The 24,086-nt window shown below is 47.5% G+C and overlaps 2 protein-coding genes and 1 non-coding gene across 9 annotated transcripts in view; 1 reads left to right on the top strand and 2 right to left on the bottom strand.

Annotated features, from left to right (window-relative positions):
- MARF1 (meiosis regulator and mRNA stability factor 1) overlaps positions 1-3,960 on the top strand; it is a 48,971-nt gene extending 45,011 nt beyond the window's left edge. For all 7 annotated transcript variants that reach the window (XM_074381587.1, XM_039478106.2, XM_074381588.1 and 4 more), the window contains one exon: positions 1,421-3,960. In XM_074381587.1, the coding sequence (XP_074237688.1) occupies positions 1,421-1,662 (242 nt within the window). In that variant the 3' untranslated portion in view covers positions 1,663-3,960. The remainder of the gene's footprint in view (positions 1-1,420) is intronic.
- LOC120367426 (U6 spliceosomal RNA) lies at positions 1,199-1,302 on the bottom strand. Its single transcript, XR_005581816.1, has one exon. It is a non-coding gene; the product is annotated as a U6 spliceosomal RNA (small nuclear RNA).
- Positions 3,961-9,526: 5,566 nt separating the features above from the next.
- Positions 9,527-24,086, bottom strand: part of BMERB1 (bMERB domain containing 1) — a 145,885-nt gene continuing 131,325 nt past the window's right edge. Inside the window, exons 4-6 of the mRNA XM_010332597.3 lie at positions 15,820-15,934; positions 13,555-13,637; positions 9,527-10,792 (exon numbers count right to left, since the gene is read on the bottom strand). Of these exons, the coding sequence (XP_010330899.1) occupies positions 10,680-10,792; positions 13,555-13,637; positions 15,820-15,934 (311 nt within the window). The 3' untranslated portion in view covers positions 9,527-10,679. The remainder of the gene's footprint in view (positions 10,793-13,554; positions 13,638-15,819; positions 15,935-24,086) is intronic.

Raw genomic sequence — 24,086 nt, 5'->3', positions numbered from 1 at the left:
AGCTGGCGGCATCACTAGAGAGGCAGTGGCCCAGGGCTGCTGGGCTAACAAGGGGAGAGCTGGGATTGGAACTCAGGCCCTCTTGCCCTGCGGTGTTGCCTGGCCCTGGAAAGGACGGCCCACCTGCCCCATGCAGGTCCTTCCCTGCTCTTCGTCCATGGGAACCCGGCTTCTCCCCATTGCCGATGCTGCTTTCTGGGTCACCAGGAACAACCTGCGGACTCCTGACTTGGTTTTTACCGCCTGGGTTGTTGTCCTTGGCAATGTGCAGCCCTGTTGCCCAGTGAAAGAACTGAGGCTGTTGACCTGGAAAACAGGAGATGGGGCGTGTAACTGGCAGCAGATAGAAGCAGCCTGTGCAAGCAGGTGTAGACGAACACCACACGCCTTTGCAGTGCCTCGCTAGGGTTGGTGGCAGATGGATATTAGCTCTTTCTTGGGGTTGTGGCCTTTGTGCCTTTAGTCTGGGTGAGTTCAACTGCATGCACCTGATGAGAGAAAACTAATTGAAATAATGTGGGTAGTTTGTGAGCGGCTCTCCCCGTGAGGGCCAGCCTGGGCGGATGCTGGCTCTGCTGTCCCCTCTGCCAGTCTCACTTTCCATGGGCCTTTGGGAGCAGGAGCCCATGCCATGCGCAGTGGGAGTCTAAGGCATAACGATACGTGTGTTTCAAGCAGCATGGCCCTTTCTGTGCAGCAGGCGAATTACGTGTGACTCAGCCACAGAAATGGCAACATAGAAGCACTGCAGGAGAGCCAGCTGCACTCCATTTTCTGGGTTCTGAGGGTAACTTTGACTCTTATCCCTGGTAATAGACCCATGGAAGTGTAGGTCCTCTGTAAATGGAGTAGGCCAGGAGCTGCCTGACACCGAGATGCTCTGACCCCACCCCCCAACCCCCAGCTACCCACCCACCTCCTAAGGAAGTCTTTAAGTCTTGGATAGTTTATGGGTCCTTAATATCTGGCAGAGAGAATCAATGGGCAGAGAATCCAAAATGGGGGGAAAAAAACCTTTAAACTTTGCTCATTAATTTATAGCTCAAAATAGAGATCTCAACAAGTTTGTAATCCATCGGGAGAGGTGGGATGCAGTTTATAGGTATTTGATTTCTGTACGGCTTACACTGGCCAAACAACTCATATGTAAGCTGTGGCATAGATGTAGCATTTAGAGAGTTTTTTTATTTTTATTTTTTTAAATATGGAACGCTTCACAAATGTGCGTGTCTTCCTTGCACAGGGGCCATACTCATCTCTGTATCGTTCCAGTTTTAGTACGTGTGCTGCCGAAGCGAGCACAAGGGTTATTTTTTTTTTAATATCTTTTGAGAAAATATGAGCAAGAAGCAGAAAACCCACACTCCATGTTTCTTACAGATCCTGGAACTCAAGTCTGTTTGCTTTTCTGTGTTTACAGAAATTACGATGTTAAACCAAGAAGGAAAAATTGAGATTCCAATACCAGTAAAGAGCAGAACTCTGACCTCTGACTCCAGCTCATCTTGCGGCTCAGCAGCTGTCCCCATGGCTCCCTGCCCCTCCGAAACCCCAGAGTCACTGCTCAGCAAGGACCCCGCAGAAAGCCCGGCCAAAAAGCAACCCAAAAATAGAGTAAAATTGGCAGCCAACTTTTCCTTAGCACCTATAACCCAGCTTTAACTCCCATTTTGAATATAGAATTAGAATGGGAAAACACTGTCTGATTCTGCACACAAAAGTGGGTTTCAAAAATACATCCTTTTCCGTTGTCCTGAAAACCCCGTGGAAACCATTTCCTCCTTCTTAGATGTATTCTGTAACATTTTTTTCTTTTACCTTGAACACAGCTTTGAGCTGAAATCTTTCTTTTCTTTCTTCTATTTCTTTCTTTTTTCAATTATTTGAAGAACTTGTGGCATTTGTTAAAGAATCCTTAATATATTTTACCAAATTTTTCGTAACTCTATGAAATATGATGGTGTTCTGAAAGAAGCAAGCACTAAGAACTCAACTAGGAGGAAGCGGTTTTGCTTCCGCTCAGCCACGTCTGTGGTGTCATCCTACATGTAGCATATATAGTCTCTCGGCCTTGCTTACTGATGTTTCCGAAAGTATTAACGCAGTGCGTGGCATGTCCCGCAAGCCTGCGTGTTCACACACTGAAGGAGAAGGGTAGGCAAGGGGTTGAGGGTGTATTTTCAGGTCGGATTGTGAAAGGTTCCTGGCTTCCATGTGACTTGTAAGTGTGCCTTGTTTTTTATTTAAACTATGTCTGTAGTTGACAAATGTGGCTTCATCACAAATTTTTTTAAACGTTTCTACTTTGGGGTTCCATTTAGGAGCTTTCTAGAAAGTTGAGGATGTTTTAAGCTTCCCTTCGGTGTTCCAATTTGATACGAGGTAGGTTAAGGAAAAGGAGATGGTCTCGATGTCATGGATCGAGACCACGGAGTCAGCATTCGGATGACAACACACATTCTTGTGTGTCGAGAGGCAGCATTGGAAAGAATCTGATTTTCTAAAATATGCATGAAGTGCATAAATTACAAATCAGAGCTGAGTGGGGAGGTGCTTCAGCAGCAGCAGCAGGGTCAATACGATTTCCACTGGGAAGAGACAGGAATTCTACCTACACATGGGAAGGCCAAGATTGATCCACTGAACCATGTTATTGTAATTTTAAAGCTGGTTTCGGTAGCTGGGAAGCTGTGTGTGTGTGTTTGTCAGCTCAGCATCTTTTAATCGTGTCTGATTTTACTCTCGTTACTTCTCGCTGTTGGAAGCATGTCTGGGTGTTTTGTGGCATCTGATGTGGAACAGCCTCCCTCTCCAGGTGCCTGAGCTGTCCGCTGATGGGTGGCCTCTCAGCCCCCTAGAGAAACCTGACATTTACAATGGATTGTATCTGTCGGGCAAAAAAAAAGGCAGATGCCTTCATAGAGCAGAAAGAACCTGTTGGCATAAGGTCTACTAGTTAGATGGTTTCTTTTGGGGAAATGTTTCTGTTTTGTAACTTCTAGAAAGCCAGAAAATGGACTCTGATTTCATAGCCAGCATTTTGATAAAATGCGACAAAATAAGGGCTACAGAGAGATTTTTACAAGTCAGTTTTTTTCTTCCCCAAATCTTTTAAATGAAGCCAGTGATTCCCAGTTGTTAACACATGGGCCGAGTCAAGACAGAGCAACATGGAAAACCCCCTAAGTATCATGGCACTCTCAGAATCCTTCTGAAGGCATTTCCGCTACAGACATAGTGTTACAGGAAGTGAAATGCACATGTGCAATTTTTTTAAAGGAGCTTTTAAACAATGTAATAAAGTTGTTGTTGAGAACATGTTGCCTTATTCTGAGATTTCATAAGGCTGAGTTTGCACGCTTGGACTTGAGTTTTGCTAGCATGTAAAGAGTGGTGGACTTTAAAACCATAAAAGGTATCATTACAAGTCACCTGGAACAGACTCAAAGAACAGGTTCTTTGAGCAACCGACAAAAGAAGAAACAAGTTCTGTGCCGTCCCGTGAGTGTGTCTTAGTACTACTCACTGGAGTTGCTGCTTAGTCTGGGACATGTGTGTGACTCTTTAACAATTGCTGTCTGAAAATGAGAGAGAAGACGTCAGAAGCACGTTATATTCATAATGTACTCTACAATGGCCAGTCCAATTGCTATCTATTTTTTTATCCAGAGGCTTAATTAAATGATGTGGTAAAATGATGTTTGAACATTAAGACAATGTAATTCTTTATTTCTGGGTGGAAAAATGTACCAGATTAGATTTATCTGTTTAAAAAAAAAGACAAAAGTTATCACCAAAACCCCCTTTCCCATCTTGCACTGTTTGTTTTGGATTGGGTTTGGGGGAAAGAGATGTTTTTCTTAATTGTCTATTTTGTTTGAACATTTTTGTTGTGGTTCAAGTGCTGTTTTGTGTGTTGGGACCAAACAGTTGTCAATAAACTTTACAAGCAAGCATCTATTTTGAGTTTTCCAAGTGAGTGGTTTTGTCTGTCTGTCTGTTTATGGGGAGGGATTATAAACCAATCCAGTTCTGCCATCATTCATTTTGGGTCTCCCCAACTTCTCACCCCTTCTGAAAATAGAACTGTGAGTTGGAGAGCAAATCAGTCTACATTTTAGAGGCCTTTTAAACTCAGCACACAACTAAGCAGGTGACTGGATGGTCAGCCCTTCGTGGTCAGGATCCTCCCAAATTTCTCAGCCTTTGTTCCAGATTATAATTACGTGTGGGAAAATACAGTAACCACAGAAACCTTCCAGTTAGAAAACTCCATTAATTCCTAGGCTCTCTCTTCTTGTGAAAGAAATCCATCATGTCCACTGTCTTGTTTTTGGTCACGGCTGGCGAGACCCCATCTCTATTTTTAAAATAATAGCCCAAGCACAGATCACGCCTGTAATCCCAGCACTTTGGGAGGCCAAGGTGGGCAGATTACAAGGTCAAGAGATCGAGACCAGCCTGGCCAACGTGGAGAAACTCCGTCTCTACTAAAAATAGAAAATTAGCCAGGCATGGTGGTGCACAATTGTAATCCCAGCTACTCGGGAGGCTGAGGCAGGAGAATCACTTGAATCTGGGAGGCGGAGGTTGCATGAGCTGAGATCATACCACTGCACTCCAGCCTGGGTGACAGAGTGAAACTCTGTCTCAAAAAAAACATTTTTAAATAGTAATAATTAGGCCAGGTGAGGTGGCTCATGCCTGTAATCACAGCACTTCGGGAGGCTGAGGTAGGAGAATTGCTTGAGGTCAGGAGTTCAAGACCAGCTTGAGCAACATAGGGAGACCTCCATCTCTATAAATAATTTTTAAAAATTAAAAGGTGAAAAAATATTTTTAAAAAACATTGTTTCAATTGACAGGGCTGCTTTGGAGATGTGGCCAGATTCTGGAGAAATTTATGAGGTAGATGCTAAAGACTTGGCAATTGGATAGGCAGAGGAGACACAGACGAGTCACGGGCAAATCAGGATGACCTTGCACAACCCGGTGGTTCCCTTTCCTGAGATGGAAAACACCGGAGAAGCTGAGTGCAGTTTAGGTCAATGGTCCTCCAGCTTTTCTTAAAGATTCCAAGACTTAGTCTGGGCTAAAATTTAAAATAAATTAAATAAATAAAGACTATGGCCAGTGTGGAAGCAGAAAGGCCGGAAAGGTGCAAAGAAAGGTGGAGGCCATGAGGAAAGATGAGCTAGAGGAATTTTTTTTTTTTTGATTCGGAGTCTCACTTTGTCGCCCAGCTGGAGTGCAGTGGCTCACTGCAACCTTTGCCTCCCGGGTTCAAGTGATTCTGCTGCCTCAGCCTCCCGAGTAGCTGGGATTACAGGTATGTGCCACCGCACCCGACTGATTTTTTGTAATTTTAGTAGAGACGGGGTTTCATCGTGTCAGCCAGGATGGTCTTGATTTCCTGACCTCATGATCTGCAGGCCTCGGCCTCCCAAAGTGCTGGGATTACAGGAATGAGCCACAGCGCCCAGTCCAGTTTTGTTTTATTTAATTTTTAACTTCTCAGGGTATCAGTCCTGTCGCCCAGACTGGAGTGCAGTGGTGCATCTCGGCTCACTGTAGCCTTGACCTCCGAAGCTCGTGATCCTCCCACCTTAGCCTCCTCAATAGCTGGGACTCCATGTGTATGCCCCCATACCTGGCTTTTTTTTTTTTTTTTTTTTTTTTTTTTGTAATTTTAGTAGAGACACAATTTTGCCAGGTTGCCGAGGCTGGTCTTGAACTTCTGGACCCAAGCGATTCTCCCACTTCAGCCTCCTGAGTAGCTGGCACTACATGTGTGCACCACCATGCTCAGCTGATTTTTTGTATTTTTAGTAGTGGTGGGGTTTCACTATGTTGCCCAGGCTAGTTTGTTTGTTTTTAATTTCTTTCTTTCTTTTTTTTTTTTTTTTTTTTTTAACAGAGTCTCACTCTGTCACCCAGGCTGGAGTGCAGTGGTACGATCTCGGCTCACTGCAACCTCCACCTCCCGGGCTCAATCTATTCGCCTGCCTCAGCCTCCAGAGTAGCTGGGATTACAGACGTGTGCCACCATGCCTGGATAATTTTTGTATTTTTAGTAGAGAAGGGTGTCCACCATGGTGGTCAGTCTGGTCTCAAACTCCTGACCATGGGTGATGCACCTGCCTCAGCCTCCAAAAGTGCTGGGATTACAGGCATGACCCACTACTCTCAGCCTGGTTTGTTTTTAAATGGGAGAGATGTGTTTAAATCCCTCTGAAGGGAAGAAAAAGAACAATTGGTGGGGCGGGAGGGGAATGAATGATGACTCTGTCACCACAACCCCAGGGACCGTGGGCAATGGATTTACTGCCACTTCCTCCTCTGTAAAGTGGAAGTAATAACAGGACCTGACTCGTTGGGCTGATGTGAGAACGGAACCAGCCAGTGCGTGTACATTACCCAGGGCACAGTGATAAGCTACAAGAAATGTTGTTTGTTTGTTTGTTTGTTTGTTTTTTTGAGGCGGAGTTTCGCTCTTGTTACCCGGGCTGGAGTGCAATGGCGCGATCTCGGCTCACCGCAACCTCCGCCTCCTGGGTTCAGGCAATTCTCCTGCCTCAGCCTCCTGAGTAGCTGGGATTACAGGTACGCGCCACCATGCCCAGCTAGTTTTTTTGTATTTTTAGTAGAGACGGGGTTTCACCATGTTGACCGGGATGGTCTCGATCTCTCGACCTTGTGATCCACCCACCTCGGCCTCCCAAAGTGCTGGGATTACAGACTTGAGCCACCGCACCCGGCTACAAGAAATGTTACTCCGGTTATCCATCTCCCCCATGGCTTCTAAAAGGAGCAGGTCTAGGTGTGCAAGACTCCACCGTCTGCAAGGTTTCCCAGCTTGGAAGGTGGCCCTGGTGATCTGGAAGCATCTGGAATTGTTATTACTATTTTTGAGACAGAGTCTTGCTCTGTCACCAAGGCTGGAGTGCAGTGGCACGATCTCGGCTCACTGCAACCTCTACCTCCCGGGTTCAAGCGATTCTCCTGCCTCAGTCTCCTGAGTAGCTGGGATTACAAGCATGCGCCACCACGCCTGGCTAATTTTTGTATTTTTAGTAGAGACGGGGTTTCACCATGTTCGCCAGGCTGGTCTTGAGCTCCTAACCTCAAGTTATCTCCCCACTTCAGCCTCCCAAAGTGCTGGGATTACAGGCATGAGCCACAGCACCTGGCTTTGACCCACATTTTTTTATGGGGAAGAGAAGACAGTGGGCCCTTTGCAGTCTTGAGTTTTCACTGCACATGAGAGCGAGAAGGGTCTGTGGTAAGAGGAATTGGGTCCTTCCCAAATGCATGTCTCTCTGGAGCCTCAGAATGTGACCTTAGTTGGAAAGAGAGTCTTTGCAGAGGTAATTAAGATAAGGGTCTAGATGAGCTCAGACTCTATTCTGGTGGCCCTCAGTCCAATGACTGCTGTCTTTCTAAGATGAGAGGGTGCACAGAGGCACATATACAGCAGAGAAGGCCATGTGGAGTTGGAGGCGAAGACTGGAGGGGTGCAGCCAGGGAATTGCCAAGGTGCCAGGAGCCACCAGGAGCTGTAAAAGATAAAAAAAAGATTCTTCGGGCCAGGCGCAGTGGCTCATGCCTGTTATCCCAGCACTTTGGGAGGCCGAGGTGGGCAGATCACAGGGTCAAGAGCTCGAGACCATCCTGGCCAACATGGTGAAACTGCATCTTTATTAAAAATACAAAAAATCAGCTAGGCTTGGTGGTGTGTGCCTGTAGTCCTAGCTACTCTGGAGGCTGAGGCAGGAGAATCGCTTGAACCTGGGAGGCGGAGGTTGCAGTGAGCCAAGATCATGCCACTGCACTCCAGCCTGGGCAACAGAGAGAGACTTTGTCTCAAGAAACAAAAAAAGATTCTTCCCCACAGAGGGAATGGGGCCCACAGACGCCTTGATTTCACACTTTTGCCCTTCAGGTCTGTGAAAGGAGACACTTCCACTGTTTTCAGTAGAAGGCCATTTGTTATGGCATCCCCAGGACACAAATACAGTCTGGCTTCATGCTTGGTCTAGGCTGGTGAAGGAGGACACAGGGTCCTGTGAGGCCAGCGTGTTGGCACTGAGTGGCCCAAGGGGCCCTTTTTGGCATCAGAATGGTGGGAAGTATTGTGTAGACCAAAGCCTCCAACACGCAGAGTGGGAGGACTGGGGTCGAGCCGCCTGCTGGGAGGGCCTGGCCAACCAAAGACCTTTTGATTTATATTTTTTTTTTCCCAAGATGAAGTCTTGCTGTGTTGCCCACCCGAGTGCAGTGGCATGATCTCGACTCACTGTAACCTCTGCCTCCTGGGTTCAAGTGTTTCCCCTGCCGCAGCCTCTTGAGTAGCTTGGATTACAGGAGCATGCCACCACATCCAGCTAATTTTTGTGGTTTTTTTGGTAGAGACAAGGTTTCGCTGTGTTGACCAGGCTGGTCGCCAACTCCTGTCCTCAAGTAATCTGCCTGCCTCGGCCTCCCAAAGTGCTGGATTACAGGTGTGAGCCACCACACCCAGCCAATTTATAAATATTTTGAAAATGCTACTTATGAATGGCCCAAGAATTTTATTTACTTCTAGGAGTTTATCTTAAGGAAAAAACCAAAAATTCAGATGAAACCTTATCCCCCTAGATGTTTATCAAGACACTAATTTTTTTTTCAGAGGATGTGGTCTTGCTCTGTTGCCCAGGCCGGAATACAGTGGTGTGATCATGGCTCATTGCAGCCAGGACCTCCCAGCTCCCTCCCACCTCCCAAGAAGCTGGGACCACAGGCCCGTGCCACCTTGTCCAGCTGTACATATCTTTTGTAGAGATGGGTTTACCATGTCGCCTAGGCTGGTCTCGAACTCCTGGACTCAAGCAATCCTCCCAACTCGGTCTTCCAAAGTACTGAGATTACAGGCATGAGCCACTGCGCCCAGCCCAAGACATTTTTTTTTTTTTTTTGAAATGGAGTCTCGCTCTGTCACCCAGACTGGAGTGCAATGGCAGGATCTTGGCTCACTGCAGCTTCCGCCTCCCGGGTTTGAGCAATTTTCCTGCCTCAGCCTCCTGAGTAGTTGGGATTACAGGCACCTGCCATCATGGCCAGCTAATCCAAGACACTATTTATAATACTGAAAACCAGAACTAGTCTACACATCCAATAGTGACGAAATGGTCAGGTGAATTACAGTACCTCCACAAGATGGATTACTAAACAGACATTGGTATGATTTATGAAGTGTTTAATGTTTACAAAGAGCTTTTAATGATGTGGGAGACGATGATGGTATAATAAATGGGGAAAAAACAGGTTATAAAATGACACAATACGATATCAACAATGAAAAAATGCACAGAAAAGACTTTAAAAATGTTGAAATGTCAAAGTGGTCTCTAGTTGGAGAAATAATGTGTTTTTTTTTCTTTTTTAAAACGAACTTCTTCATACTTTTTGTACTTTTAAAATGATTTACTATGTACATGGATTACTCGGATTACTTCCAGAATCAAGAAAAAAGTAAAAACTTTTAAAATGCCGTGAACGTGGTTTCCATTTTTATTTTCTCTGACGGGTGACTGCACATCAGTGAATCTTGAGTTACGCTAACTACTTAGGCCGGTCACGACACACACACACGTACAGAGAGGTCACACAGGCTGTACCGGGCTGGCTGTCGCAAATGTACATGGAGTTACACGGGTTCAAGTGTTTGGCAGCTGGTTAAAATACGCCACCAATGACGGGACACAATCTGGTCACACACTGCCTCTCCCTCCCGTCGCTGTTCTTTCCCGAGGTCTGTGGGGTGGGCGGGTGAGGTGGCATCCTGCTGGCATCTCTCTGACGGCCCCGGAGTGGTGGAGTGCCCAGATCAGCATCTACTCGGGTCCCATTCTCAACTGCCCTGGACTTGACATCAGAGCTTCCCGTTCTTTGCTAGCTCTTCTGCACACTGGATCCATGCCAGTCCAGGCCACTGCTTTGTGGCACACACCTGGGGCAGACTGAGAGCACAGCGGACACCATCCTGATGTGAACCGTGCCCAGACACAGGATGGGTGGAAGCGGGAGATGTGACCACGATGCCACACCACACACAAGCTCAATCTTTACAGATGGGCCCTCTGGGTCTCTGGGAATGCTATGTGGGTGGTGCCTGAGAGACACGGGGGCCGTGTGGAGCCCTCCAGGGCCCAGGTGCTGGGAGAGGACAGACAGGGGAGGGGACCTGTGCCCGTGTGGAGCAGGCCTGACAGCAGAGCTAGGAGGGTGAGGGGGGATGTGTCCGACATGGTGCTAGATTGTTGAAAAGTCACGACTACACACAGCTGGGGAGCATGCCCCTCTCCCAGTTCATTCGCACGGTGGGTTAGATACAGCTAGAAAGAAGTAGAGATACGCTTTTTTGAGGGAGGACCTTTCCTGGTGGTTGGATAAACAGTGAGACAGACTCCTGGGTTCGGCATGCTCTGGGGAGGTCCATGCGACAGTGAGGGACTCCCTACTGCTACACTCTGTACAGGTTGGCCAGGCCTGCCTGCCGCACCCGTGGCCTCTGGCGGCAGTCACGGACTTGCCTTCAACCCCTTCTGCCTTGGAGAGCTCTCGGGCCCCGGTGAAATGGGGGCTATAAAGACAAGAGGGTGGGGGGGTTCCCCATGGCCCCGGGGTACCCCACAGGGGGGCTACATGATGTTGCACTGGGTGGCCCCACAACAATCCTTGATGAGTGCCAGCCCCGTCTTGGCCACTGTGGGCTTGCTAGGTGGGGGCTCTGCTTTCTTCTCTGCCCGGGAGCCTGCAGCAAGATGTGGGCACAGGGAAAGGGGGAGAAAAGGAAAGAGAGACAGGTGAAACGAGGGGAGCCCTGGCCATCTGCAGCCCGGTCCTTAGAAGCCCCTAGCCGGTCTTGTTCCAGGCCTTGTTCAAGTGGTATGGAGAGCTGATGCACATTTTATATGATCTTCAGCTGGTCCTCATTTTATATGGTTTTCAGTGCTCAGCTTCCAACTCTACCTTTCAGCCCTTCTCCTAGTCAGCTCTCATCATCATAGTATCTGCCTCACATAGGGCCTGATATCCAGGAAGTAATTGGTAAATAGATAAATGGGAAATTTTGTTCAAGTCACTTTAATCTGAGGGCTCATATTTTTCAATTTTTGAAAATGCTCATCCATTGTCTTTTTCAGATACCTCCACCTCCCATTCTCTGTTTTATCTCCTAGAATGCCTACCACATGTAAGATGGACCTTCTCACCCTATCCTCTCAGTTTCATAACTTCTCTTTTATATTTCCTATCTCTTTTTCTCTGTGTGCTTCATTCTGGGTAACTTTCTCAGGGCTGCCTTCCAATTTTTAAATTTCCCCTTCAGCTGTGTCTCTGTATTTAATTTATTGAGTTTTCACTTTATTGATAAAAAACATTTTCAGAAGGCCAATTTTTTGCATGTCTACTTATTCTTTTTTCATAGCATCTTACTATTTCATTTTGGGTTTTATTCCTTCTCTTATCTCTTTGGTGATTTAAAGGTATTTATTTTCCTTTTCAAAGAGTTCTAGTATTTCTGTCTTTGGGGAGGAGATTCGCTTCGGTTCATGTACTGCTTTTCCTCATGGTGATTTAGTTCTTCATGAGTTTTTCATTTGTATTGAGAGCTCATCTTCAAGGGTTTTTTGTTTGTTTGTTTGTTTGTTTGTTTTTCTGTGAGAATACTCTATACCACGGGATGCAGAAGAGTCCGTACTGAGCAGTTTTGCATTTGCTAAATCTGCCAGGATCCCAGAGATTTCATTGATTTTAGAATAGTTTTTATTTTTCAACTTGGAATTCTGGTACCAGATGAATCGTGTAAAGCTGGCCTCTTGCATGTGGTACAGGCTTGGTGTTTTGATTTTTTGCCAGATTCATTTGTTTTTTCCACTCTTAACCCTATAGAGAAGGCGAGTTTCCTTGCCCCTCCTCCATGATGCTAGGTGGAGTTTTTCTACTTTGCTTATCATGAAAGAGTCCATTGAGGAAGGTGCTGGCCTTAGGCAGTGATCATGTGCCTTGTGGTTACAGGATCCAACAGAAGAGATCAATGCCCTTCTCTTACTCCCTATAACCACGTTTCACAGGATGTTAATGAAAACTGGATTTGTGGTTTTATAGGCAGAGGCAGCTTTTGGTTTTTGTCTTCCCAATAAGATTTCAAGTCTTTCTTCCTCTAATAGCTTGTGTCCCTGTGGCTGCAGGAGTGGGCATGTTATACATTCTTGGCCAATCCCAGTACCCCAGCCTCTTGGTGATGGTAATGGATCGAAGAAGTGGGAACATAATCCAAAAAGGGCTGATCAGAATCTTTCCCTGAGACTTATGTATTTTGATACCAGGGAAAAGAATCTGTGATATTGCCTCCGAGTTGCTAAGCTATGGTTCTAGGGTTCTAGTCCCATGGAGAAAGCCTGTGTAGTAGGGAAAAATAATGCTTACGTGCAAAGAGAGGCAGCCATGAGACACAGAAGTGGGGGAGGTAATAGTGTTCAGTCCTTGAGGCCCTCGTTCTTATCGCTTTTTCTCCAACAAATTCCTTTTTTTGCTTACACTAGTTTGAATTGGGCATCCATTTCTTATAACTGAAAGGGGCCTCATTAATACAGCAGTTAAACACATTTGAGAAACACTTGGTCAACAAAGAGAAGACAGTTTCTTGACAGCAGGATCCATTATCACTTTAATATCCCAATGGACGCTGGGACTCTGCAAATACAGAGTCAAGTAAACAGCGTTTCTCAAACTTATTTCATACAAAACCCTCTTTGTTCTAAGGATCTCATGAGCTTAATATTCTAAGACATATGCTTCTAGCCTCTCCAGAGATTCTAGCCCGAAGAGAGGCCTGAGCTCCCTGAGCCTCGGTGACTACCCAGTTCCTTCCAAGAAATGCACCAAGCTTTGTGATTAGCGAGGAACAACTACCAGGACCAGGTACATAGTTTGCAGAGTTCAGTGAAAAATGAAAATGTAGGGCCCCATGTTTCAAACTTATTGACAATTTCAAGACTGCAACAGCAGAAAATTAAGTCAAGCATGGCACCCTTCTAGGCATGAGGCCCTGAGCAACTGCAGGCCTGTGAAGCTGGTCCTGCCTGCTCTCATCCCATGATCAAGTTTGATCTCTAGAAAGCATTTTGTTGTGCTCCTTCTGGCTCCCAGATTTCTTTGAAATAGGCTTTTTTTTTTTTTTTTTTTTGAGACAGAGTCTTGCCCTGTCACCCAGGCTGGAGTTGCAGTGGCGCAATCTTGGCTCACTGCAACCTCTGCCTCCTGGATTCAAGTGATTCTCCTGCCTCAGCTGGGATTACAAGTGTGCACTGCCACACCCGGATAATTTTTGTGTTTTTAGTAGAGCCGGGGTTTCACCATGTTGGCCAGGCTGGTCTCGAACTCCTGACCTCAGGTGACCCATCCACCTCAGCCTCCCAAAGTGCTGGGATTACAGGCATGATTCACAGTGCCTGGCCTGAAATATCCTTGTCTCTTTCGTGGGGGAAGGGAATGAATAATGTATATACTCACTGGCTGGAGATTTGGTTACTTTGTCTAGAGGTTTTAACTTGATTCTCAGGAAATCAGCCATTTCCTTGTCTTCTTCCTGCTCCCTGTGAAAGCAGATGGGTAAAAGAAACGAAGATACACAGCAAGCAAGGAAAGCATCAAGGCACCAATGAAATAAAGCAACAGGTTAAGCATCAGGCTTTGGGGATCGTGCATGTATGTTGTGTATTATGTGTGTACGGTATGTATAAGTTGTATCTGGTGAACCTGCTCTGAACCAGAGACATATATCAATGATGGGGTAAATGCTTACCCAGAACCAGGTTAAGAGACCCCTGTAATTTCTCTGCTTCTTCTTAGGCAGAAGCAGAGAAAACAGGACCCTGCTGAGGGGTCGATGAGTGAGGCAGCACCTCTCCTCACCTTGTATGTTGAAGCCACCCTATTCACTTGCGCTACCACAAAATATAAGGCAGGTCTCAGAGAGCAAGTCACCCAGCTATTCCAAGGATCACCAAGATAAAGTAGGGGGGTGCAGACTCGCTGAGCTGCCTTGAAGAGACAGAGTCTTTCTTTATCACCCAGGCTGGAGTGCAATGGTACCATCGTAACTCACAGAAGCCTTGAACTCCTGGGCTCAAAAGATCCTCCCACCTCAGCCTCCCAAGTAGCTGAGACTACAAGAGCTCTCCACCATACCCAGTTAGTTTTTCGAAAACATTGTAGAGATCAGGGGTCTAATATGTTGGGGCGGCTTGTCTGCCTGCCTACAACTGGTGTTGATAATTTCTTCTAAATCTGGAAGCAGAACTGGAGGTAAGGAGAAACTAATATTTGTTGTTGTTGTTTTTGTTTCATTTTGGTTTTGAGGTGGAATCTTACTCTGTCACCCAGGCTGGAGTGCATTGGCACGATCTTGGCTTACTGTAGCCTCTGCCGCCTGGGTTCAAGCAATTCTCCTGCCTCAGCCTCCCAAGTAGCTGAGATTATAGGTGTGTGCCACCACACCCAGCTAATTTTTGTACATTTAGTAGAGACATGGTTTCACCATGTTGGCCAGCCTGGTCTCGAACTCCTGACCTCAGGTGATTCACCCACCCCGGCCTCCAAAAGTGCTGGGATTACAGGTGTCAGCCACTGTACCCAGCCATAGCATATAATATTTGCATAGAACAGAAAATTGGTTTCACTCATTAACCAGAAGTCCACTGTGGGATAAAGAAGGTCAGTGGAATTGCTCGTCCCACGGGCCTTGAAGAGAGGTCTCTGAGGACACAGAGAATAAAAAGCAAGTTGCCCTCTGGGTTGGAAGGGTCTATTTCTTTGTGGAAGGCCCTAAAAGCTTTGCTTGGATGTAAAAACAACAACAATCAAGAACCAGCACTTACAGCTTTCCACATTTTCAACATTTACGACATTTTTTGACACTGCAGCTCCAGGGCTGTGGTTGTTCAGGTCAAGGTCGCAGGTGCAAAGAGAAGACTCTGATAGGTAGGAAAGGGCATTGGAGCCACTAGGGAGAAGGGAAAGGGGAGAACAAAGCTGGGAGGTTGAGAGGGCAGGGGCGGGGAGCAAGTCAGTTCAGGGGCCAGAGTTTCTGTACAAACTGACAGCAGAAAGGCCGGGCGCGGCGGCTCACGCCTGTAATCCCAGCACTTTGGGAGGCTAAGGCGGGTGGATCATGAGGTCAAGAGATCGAGACCATCCTGGCCAACATGGTGAAACCCCGTCTCTACTAAAAATACAGAAATTAGCTGGATGTGGTGGCTCATGCCTGTAATCCCAGCTACCTGGGAGGCTGAGGCAGGAGAATTGTTTGAACCCGGGAGGCAGAGGTTCCAGTGAGCTGAGATCGTGCCACTGCACTCCAACCTGGCAACAGAGCGAGACTCCATCTCAAAAAAAAAAAAAAAAGAGAGAGAGAAAAAGAAACTGACAGCAGAAGTTTTGAGATGTTGCCTTAACGAGTGCGAGGATGTGTAGGAAGCTCCGCCATGTATTATGGGATGTGACTCCTCCCTGGTCACCTCCTGGAACAGCATTCCTTCAAGAGGCACTGGGCTTGGCAAGACTTTTTGGAGCCAGATTTGAGATTCTCTTAAATATGAAATGAGTCCTCAAGCCAGAAGGCTGGGTTTCCTTGGGGATTCAGCATCCAGAGACTGTGGGCCAAGGCCATGTCTGTTAGGCAAGGCCGTGAGTCCCAGGAGCAGAAGATGGGCTCTGGAAGGAAGCAGAAGGTTGCTGCCCTCCAGTCCAGGACTCAGGTACCCGCAGTGCACACACCTTAACCGCTCAACCTCCGCATCATCCACCAGGAAGTCTCTCTTCTGCACCAGTTTGTGGATCTTCTGGATTAGCTCATCCTCTCTCTGCTTCTGCGGTTTGGTTTTTTCTTTTTCTGGAAAGAAGATGACAACAAAGAGACAGATAAGCACTTTGGGAGGCTGAGGTGGGAGGATCACCTGAGGTCAGGAGTTCAACACCAGCCTGGGCAACATGGTGAAACCCCGTCTCTACTAAAAATACAAAAATCAGCCAGGCGTGGTGATGTGCACCTGTAACCAGCTACTCAGGAGGCTGAGGCAGGAGAATCACTTGAACATCCTGGAAGCCGAGGTTGCAGTGAGCTGAGATGAAGCCACTGCACTCCAGCCTGGGCGACAGAGTGAGACTCCTCAAATAACAACAAAAACCACAAAGAGAGAGATGACAGGCTGACTACTAAAAGTGGCCAGGATTAGAGTCCTGACTCTGCCCTTCTACCCTCTGGGTGAACTTGGAGAAGCAACCTGACCTCTTCAAGCCTCAGTTTTCTCATCTGTAAACTACAGTGAGGCTGGCTGGGCGTGGTGGCTCACACCGTAATTGCAGCACTTTGGGAGGCCAAGGCAGGTGGAACATGAGGTCAGGAGATAGAGACCATCGTGACCCACATGGCGAAACCCCATCTCTATTAAAATACAAAAAATTAACCGAGCATGGTGGTATGTGCCTACGGTCTGAGCTAGTCGAGAGGCTGAGGCAGGAGAATCGCTTGAACCGGGGGGCGGATGTTGCGGTGAGCCGAGATCATGCTGCTGCACTCCAGTCTGGTGACAGAGCAAGACTCTGTCTCAAAAAAGAAACACACACACACACATACACACACAGACATACACACACAGACACACACACACGCACACAGTGATGCTTAAAATGGGAGTAATGGGCTGAGCATAATGGCTGCTGCCTGTAATCCCAGCACTTTGGGAGACCAAGGCAAGAGGATCACTTGAGGCCAGGAGTACAAGACCAACCTGGGCAACATAGTGAGACCCACCTGTGTCTACCAAAAATTTCTCTGTAAATTAGCCGGGTGTGGTGGAATGCTCCTGTAGTCTCAGCTACTTGGGAGGCTGAGGTGGGAGCATCTCTTGAGCCCAGGAGTAAAAGGCTGCAGTGAGTTATGACTGCACCATTGCACTCCAGCCTGGGTAACAGCAAAAGACTCTTAAAAATTTTGTGTGTGTGTGGGGAGTGGGTGTGGGGAGGGAGAGCATCAGGAAAAATAGCTAATGCATGCTGGGCTTAGTACCTAGGTGCTGAGCTGATAGATGCAAGAAGCCACCATGTCCCATGTTAACCTGTGTAATAAACCTGCACGTCCTGCATACGTACCCTGGAACTTATAAAATAAAATTTTTATTTATTTATTTTTTGAGACGAAGTCTTGTACTGTCACCCAGGCTGGTGTGTGTGCAGTGGCGCGATCTTGGCTCACTGCAACCTCCACCTCTTGGGTTCAAGTGATTCTCCTGCCTCAGCCTCCCTAGTAGCTAGGATTACAGGTATGCGCCACCACGTCCAGCTAATTTTTTGTATTTTTAGTAGAGATGGGGTTTCACTATGTTGGCCAGGCTGGTTGGTCTTGAACTCCTGAACTCGTGATCTGCCCGCCTTGGCCTCCCAAAGTGCTAGGATTGCAGGCATGAGTCATTGCGCCCAGCCAAAATAAAATGTTTAATTGTAGTAATGTTAGTAAATGGCTTAGTGGAGTGCTTGGCCCTGTCTCAGAGCCTTCAGTAAATGGTAACAACAAAGCCAGAAGCTTCCGCAAAGACGGGGTGAGAAGGGACTCAGATGGGGGTGCTGGGAGGGAATGCCTCTTTGGTAAGTGTAAATCAATTTGCCAGAAAAAAATCATCCATGCTGATGACATTAACCTTGTTCCGAACACCAAGCACTACGATGCCAAAGAGAAAAGAAAAGCGAGGGCTGAAGATGACGTCTGAGAAAATTAGGAGGCAAAATCTTAAACCCACTTGGTCTCTTTCTGCTCAGACCCCTTCAGAATAAAAAATGTGGGCTGGGCACAGTGGCTCACGCTTGTAATCCCAGCACTTTGGGAGGCTAAGGCAGGTGGATCACGAGGTCAGGAGATCGAGACCCTTCTGGCCAATATGGTGAAACCCTGTCTCTACTAAAAATACAAAAATTAGGGCGCGGTGGCTCCCGCCTGTCATCCCAGCGCTTTGGGAGGCCGAGGCGGGTGGATCACAAGGTCAAGAGATCGAGACCATCCTGGTCCACATGGTGAAACCCCGTCTCTACTAAAAACACAAAAAATTAGCTGGGCCTGGTAGCTCGTGCCTGTCATCCCAGCTACTCAGGAGGCTGAGGCAGGAGAATTGCCTGAGCCCAGGAGGTGGAGGTTGCGGTGAGCCGAGATCGCGCCATTGCACTCCAGCCTGGGTAACAAGAGCGAAACTCCTTCTCAAAAAAAAAAAAAAAAAAAAAATTATCTGGGCATGGTGGCGTGTGCCTGTAATTCCAGCTACTTAGGAGGCTGAGGCAGGAGAATTGCTTGAGCACTTGAAGCAGGGAGTCAAGAGAAGGCCATGTGAAAATGGAAGCAGTGATTGGAGTGGAGCCAAGCAATGCCAAGGACTGTGTGTGCTACTCTTGGAACAGGTGGCCAGGCAGACATGAGCAGGACAGAAGAGGGGATCCCACCCAAGAGGAGTCAGAAAACCATCAGGTGATGTCAGGCAGCTGTTAAAACTGCTTCTCTAAAATAATAATCGGTGGCAGCTGGCAGCAGGGAAAGGCCAGCTCCCAATAGATAGAAAACACCTGAAGCGATCAGCAGCGTCCCGTGGAGATCTCGGGAGTTGGGAGATGGGGTTCAAGCACGCACACGAAGACGCAAAAGGGCCGAGTCCAAGCGGCGTGGGACCTGCCCTGGGAAGACTCACGCGGTTAGGGGAAAACCTGTCAAACGATGGCGTGCGTGACTTCCGCGAACACACTGCGCATGCGGCCTCCACCGAGCGCCGGCCGGCGCCTGCGCCTGCGCATGCGCACGCGGACCACCTGCCCCGAGGAACAATGGCGGGCGGGGAGACGCAAAACCCTGGCGGCGGGCCAACACGCGAAACCCAAAAGCGGAGGTCAAACGGCGCCCTTGGATCTCTCACGTCACCCACTTGGCCGTCTTCCAAGTGTACTTTACTTTCTTTCTTTCTTTCTTTTCTGAGAGGAAGCCTCGTCCTGTCACCAGGCTGGAACGAAGCGCGATCTCGGCTCACCGCAGCCTCCGCCTCCTGGGTTCAGGCCATTCTCCTGCCTCAGCCTCCCGAGTCGCTGGGATCACAGGCACGCGCCACCACGCCCGGCTAATTTTTGGTATTTTTAGTAGAGACGGGGTTTCACCATGTTGGCCAGGGTGGTCTCGATCTCCCGACCTCGTGATCGGCCCGCCTCGGCCTCCCAGAGTGCTGGGGTGACAGGCGTGAGCCGCCGCCCGTCTTTACTTTCATTCCTGCTCTAAAACTTGTCAATCCACTTTTGCGCCTGCTCTAAAGCCTGCTGCAGCCTCCCTGCCTTGTGCCCGTGGGTGGAATTCTTGGCCCTGAGGAGGCAGGAATCCAGTCGCGTTAGACGCCTGTGGATTGGCCGCTGCTCATGCCACCGGGCTTGGGAAGAAATTATTACGCAGACAGCGAGGAGAAGGAAGTGCGCAGGTGAGATCTGCCTTTCAATGAAAAGCAGCCCCCAAGTCGTTTTCCTTTCTAACGACGAGCAGCCAGTGAAATCGAGCTGTGGACATAGTCAAGAAAGCGGGAAGCTTACGCGGGTGAATGCTGGCAGCTCTTCCCGGAAGAAAAGGCTCCCTGGACTAGGCATGTTGAAAATGGCGGCGCCATGCTCCCTTCTCTTTGCCAGCCAGTATACAGTAAGCAGGAGACAGTATGGGGCCCGCCAGATGGAAAGTCTATTGAGATTAGAGTGGAGTTGGCCGGGCGCGGTGGCTCACGCCTGTCATCCCAGCACTTTGGGAGGCCGAGGCGGGTGGATCACAAGGTCAAGAGATCGAGACCATCCTGGTCAACATGGCGAAACCCCGTCTCTATTAAATATACAAAAAAAAAAATTAGCTGGGCATGGTGGCGCGTGCCTGTAATCCCAGCTTCTGGGGAGGCTGAGGCAGGAGAATTGTCTGAACCCAGGAGGCGGAGGTTGCGGTGAGCCGAAATGGCGCCATTGCAGTCCAGCCTGGGTAAGAAGAACTAAACTCCGTCTCAAAAAAAAAAAAGATTAGGGTGGAGTTGCCAGTAACTGTTACACCTGGTCCAACCAATCTGTGTAAATCAGACACCGCCTCCTCAAACCGATGTATAAAACCCTGTGCCCTCTGCCACAGTGGAAATTCCCATTCAGGGACACCTCTTGAAAGACACAGGGAGCTCTTCTCCTGTCTCTTTCTTTTGCCGGTTAAACCTCAGCTCCTAAACTCAGTCCTTATGAGTGTCCATGTCCGTGTCCTTCATCCTCTTGGGATGAGGAATCTTGGGTATTTACTCCAGTCGACGACACTGCTTCACTAACCCTATCCGAAGCTAGGAAGAGGCAAAGGAGTCTCCTCTACAGCTTTGGGAGGGAACGTGGTGTTAACGCTTCGATTTTGGATGTCTGGCCTCCAGAACTGAGAGAATACATTTCTGTTGCTTAAGCTATCCAGTTTGCATTCGTGTGTTAGGAGGCAGCTCTGGGAAATGAATGCAATGCCCTAGGGCTTCAGGAGACTCCACTGTTCTTCCAGGAATTGCCTGTGTTGTGCTTGCATAAGCTTGGGTGGGTTTCTGTAACTTAGCCAGACTAGTCCTTGGAGAGTTGTAAATGAGAGAGTGGAACAGACCTGGTGGTTCCTAACGTTCACTGCTCATCACAATCATGTGGGAAGCTTTAAAAATTACCAATGCTCAGCTGGGTATGGTGGTTCATGCCTGTAATCCCAGCACTTTGGAAGACTGAGGCCAGCAAATCACCAGAGCTCAGGAGTTCAAAACCTACCTGGTCAACATGGAAAAACCCTGTCTCTACTAAAAAATACAAAAATTAGCCAGGCATGGTGGCAGATGCCTATAATCCCAGCTACTCAGGAGGCTGAGGCGGGAGAATCGCTTGAACCCAGGAGGCAGAGGTTGCAGTGAGCTGAGATCTTGCCACTGCACTCCAGCCTGAGTGACAGAGCAAGACTCCCTCTCAAAAACAAACAAAACAAAAAACTAATGCTGAGATGCAGCAGGTGAGGCAAGAGAATAGGGTCTGGAGTCAGGGAACCTAGGGCCAGCTTCCTAGAACTAAATCAAAAGGAAAACCCCAGCTTTCCACACCTAAGTAACAGAGACTGGAGACTACACCGTTTGTTAAACCCCTCTCCTTTTCTGTGTGGCAGATGAGAAATAGAAAGTATCTCTGATTACTTGCAGAAAGCAACCAATCAGATGCTTGCATAGGAATATAACTTTGTAATTTCAGTTATCAGACTGATTGTCTTCGTTTGCATAGAAGTGTAACTTTGTAACTTCACTTTACTGATTGTGGGTTGCCACTTCATTTACATATGGTGTATGCCAAGTAACCAATGGAAAACCTCTAGAGGGTATTTAAAACTCAAAAAATTCTGGAATCAGGCTCTTGAGCCCCTGTGGCCAGGCCTGCTCCCACCCTGTGGAATGTACTTTCATTTTCAATAAATCTCTGCTTTTGTTGCTTCATTCTTTCCTCACTTTTTTTTTTTTTTTTTTTTTTTGAGACGGAGTTTCACTCTTGTTACCCAGGCTGGAGTGCGATGGCGCGATCTCGGCTCACCGCAACCTCTGCCTCCTGGGTTCAGGCAATTCTCCTGCCTCAGCCTCCTGAGTAGCTGGGATTACAGGCACGCACCACCATACCCAGCTAATTTTTTGTATTTTTAGTAGAGACGGGGTTTCACCATGTTGACCAGGATGGTCTCGATCTCTTGACTTCGTGATCCACCCGCCTCGGCCTCCCAAAGTGCTGGGATTACAGGCTTAAGCCACCGCGCCCGGCTCCTCACTTTTTTGTGTGCATTTTGTCCAATTCTTTGTTTAAAACATCAAGAACCTGGACATCCTACAGCAGTAACACAGGGACTCCCTTTTGGAGCCTGTGGGAGGCCCCCTCCCCCTGATGCTACCACACCAAGCATGCAAATAAAGGAAAATCTTGAGTCCCCTCAAAGAAAATTCTAGGCACCTAGCTAGCCTTGAAAAGTCAACAAGCAGCTTAGCAAGAAGGTAATAGTAGCCTAAAACAATAGCCAAAGAAGTTAGAATCCGGAGATGTTTTGTTCTCCATGGAAACTAAAGATAAACGTCTGAACATATGCGTCTGAGTTGTTTTTCAGAAATGCAGGGCCTTATCAAATGGGTCACTGGCATATAGATATCAGATAAGGGAAAACTAAGTACTGAATTCTATCTTTCCTTTTTCTAAATATCTTCCTGAGAGGCTTGGAGGGATTCACGCCCACAGGCCAGGGCTGACATTCTTTTCTGCTGACCCCCAATTTTATCATTTTAGTTTTTTATTTTCTTTCTTTAAGGCAGAGTCTTGCTCTATTGCCCAGGCTGGAGTGCAGTGGCATAATCTTGGCTCACTGCAACCTCCCTCTCCTGAGTTCAAGCAATTCTCCTGACTCAGCCTCCTGAATACCTGGAATTACAGGCAGGTGCCATGACACCCGGCTAATTTTTGTAATTTTAGTAGAGATAGCAGTCTTGCCATGTTGGCCAGGCTGATCTCAAACTCTTAGCCTCAAGCAGTCTGGCCACCTCAGCCTCCCAGCGTGCTGGGATTATATGCATGAGCCACTGTGTCTGGCCTTGACCCTGGTTTCTAAACAAAGCTCTTTCTTAACCAATTGCAAGTTAGAAAATCTTCCAATCTACCTATAACCTGTAAGCCCCAGCCTCAAGGTATACAGCCCTTTTAGGCCAAAACCAATGTGTAATCTCCATGTTTGATTTACAATTTTGCTTGTAACTTCTGCTTGACTGAAATTTATCCCTGCCTTTAAAAACCCTTACTGAAACCGCCATTGCAAAATTATAACTGAGACAGTCAAGGAGATTCAACCTAATCAACTCCATCTTGCTTCTAACCTCCAAGCTGTCCTTGTTCATTCCTGGGCATAGGCTGAACTAACTTTGGGAGGAACTTAGTTTACAGTTTAAAACAAAGATGTTAACAGCCCTTTCCCAAAACAAACTCCCTTCCTGCATGGGAACTAGACTGAATTTGTAGGCGATATGGTTAGGCTTTGCATCCTCACCCAAAACTCATCTTGAATTATAATCCCCATGCTCCCCATGCGTCAAAGGAGAGACCAGGTATTGGGTAGTTCCTCCTACATTCATTCTCCTTGCTGCCACCTTGTGAAGAAAGTGCCTTGCTTCTCCTTCACCTTCCCCCACGACTGTAAGTTTCCTGAGGCTTCCCCAGCCATGCTGAACTGTGAGTCAATTAAAACTTTCCTTTTTACCCAGTCTCAGGCAGTTCTTTATAGCAGTGTGAAAGTGGACTTAACAAATTAGCCAAAAGATTCAAAATTATGATGTAGGACTCATGCAGCCAGAGGCTACAAGATGCTGACCCTCCCCAGGTTACTCCTGAAGATAACATCACTATGGTAAAACCTAAGGTCAGTGCTTGAGATATTTTGCAGACCCTGCACTTGATGGGTCAGCTGGCACCCAGATTGATAAACTGGCTCATCTGATCTTGTTGCCCCCACCCAGGAATTGAGTCAATGCAGAAGGACAGATTTGACTCCCTAAGATTTCATCTCCAACCCAACCAATCAGCACTCCGTACTCACTGCACTGCCCCCTCTCCCCAAATCACCAAATCATCCTTAATCACTCTAATCCTGGAATGCTCAGGGAGACTGATTTGAGTAATAATAGAACTCCTGTCTCCCTCACAGCTGGATCTGTGTGAATTACTCTTTCTGTATTGTAATTCCCCAGTCTCAATAAATCGGCTTTGTCTAGGCAGAGGGCAAGGTGAACCTGTTTGGCAGTTACACTACCTACAAGCTGTTGAGGAGGTCATGCTTGGAGCATTAGCTGCCCAGTCCACCTTGCTTGAAGCCTTGCAAATAAAATTATTCCTTTTTACCACTGCAAAACCTCTGGGTAGACAGCTGGTCTTACTGTGCTAGGTGAGTAGACCCTAGTTTTATTAGTCCATTTTCATGCTGC

Source organism: Saimiri boliviensis, chromosome 12 (assembly GCF_048565385.1).
Source record: "Saimiri boliviensis isolate mSaiBol1 chromosome 12, mSaiBol1.pri, whole genome shotgun sequence".
Lineage (NCBI taxonomy): Eukaryota > Metazoa > Chordata > Mammalia > Primates > Cebidae > Saimiri > Saimiri boliviensis.
Note: the sequence above shows the minus strand (reverse complement) of the source record. Positions and strands in the feature narration are given on the sequence as shown.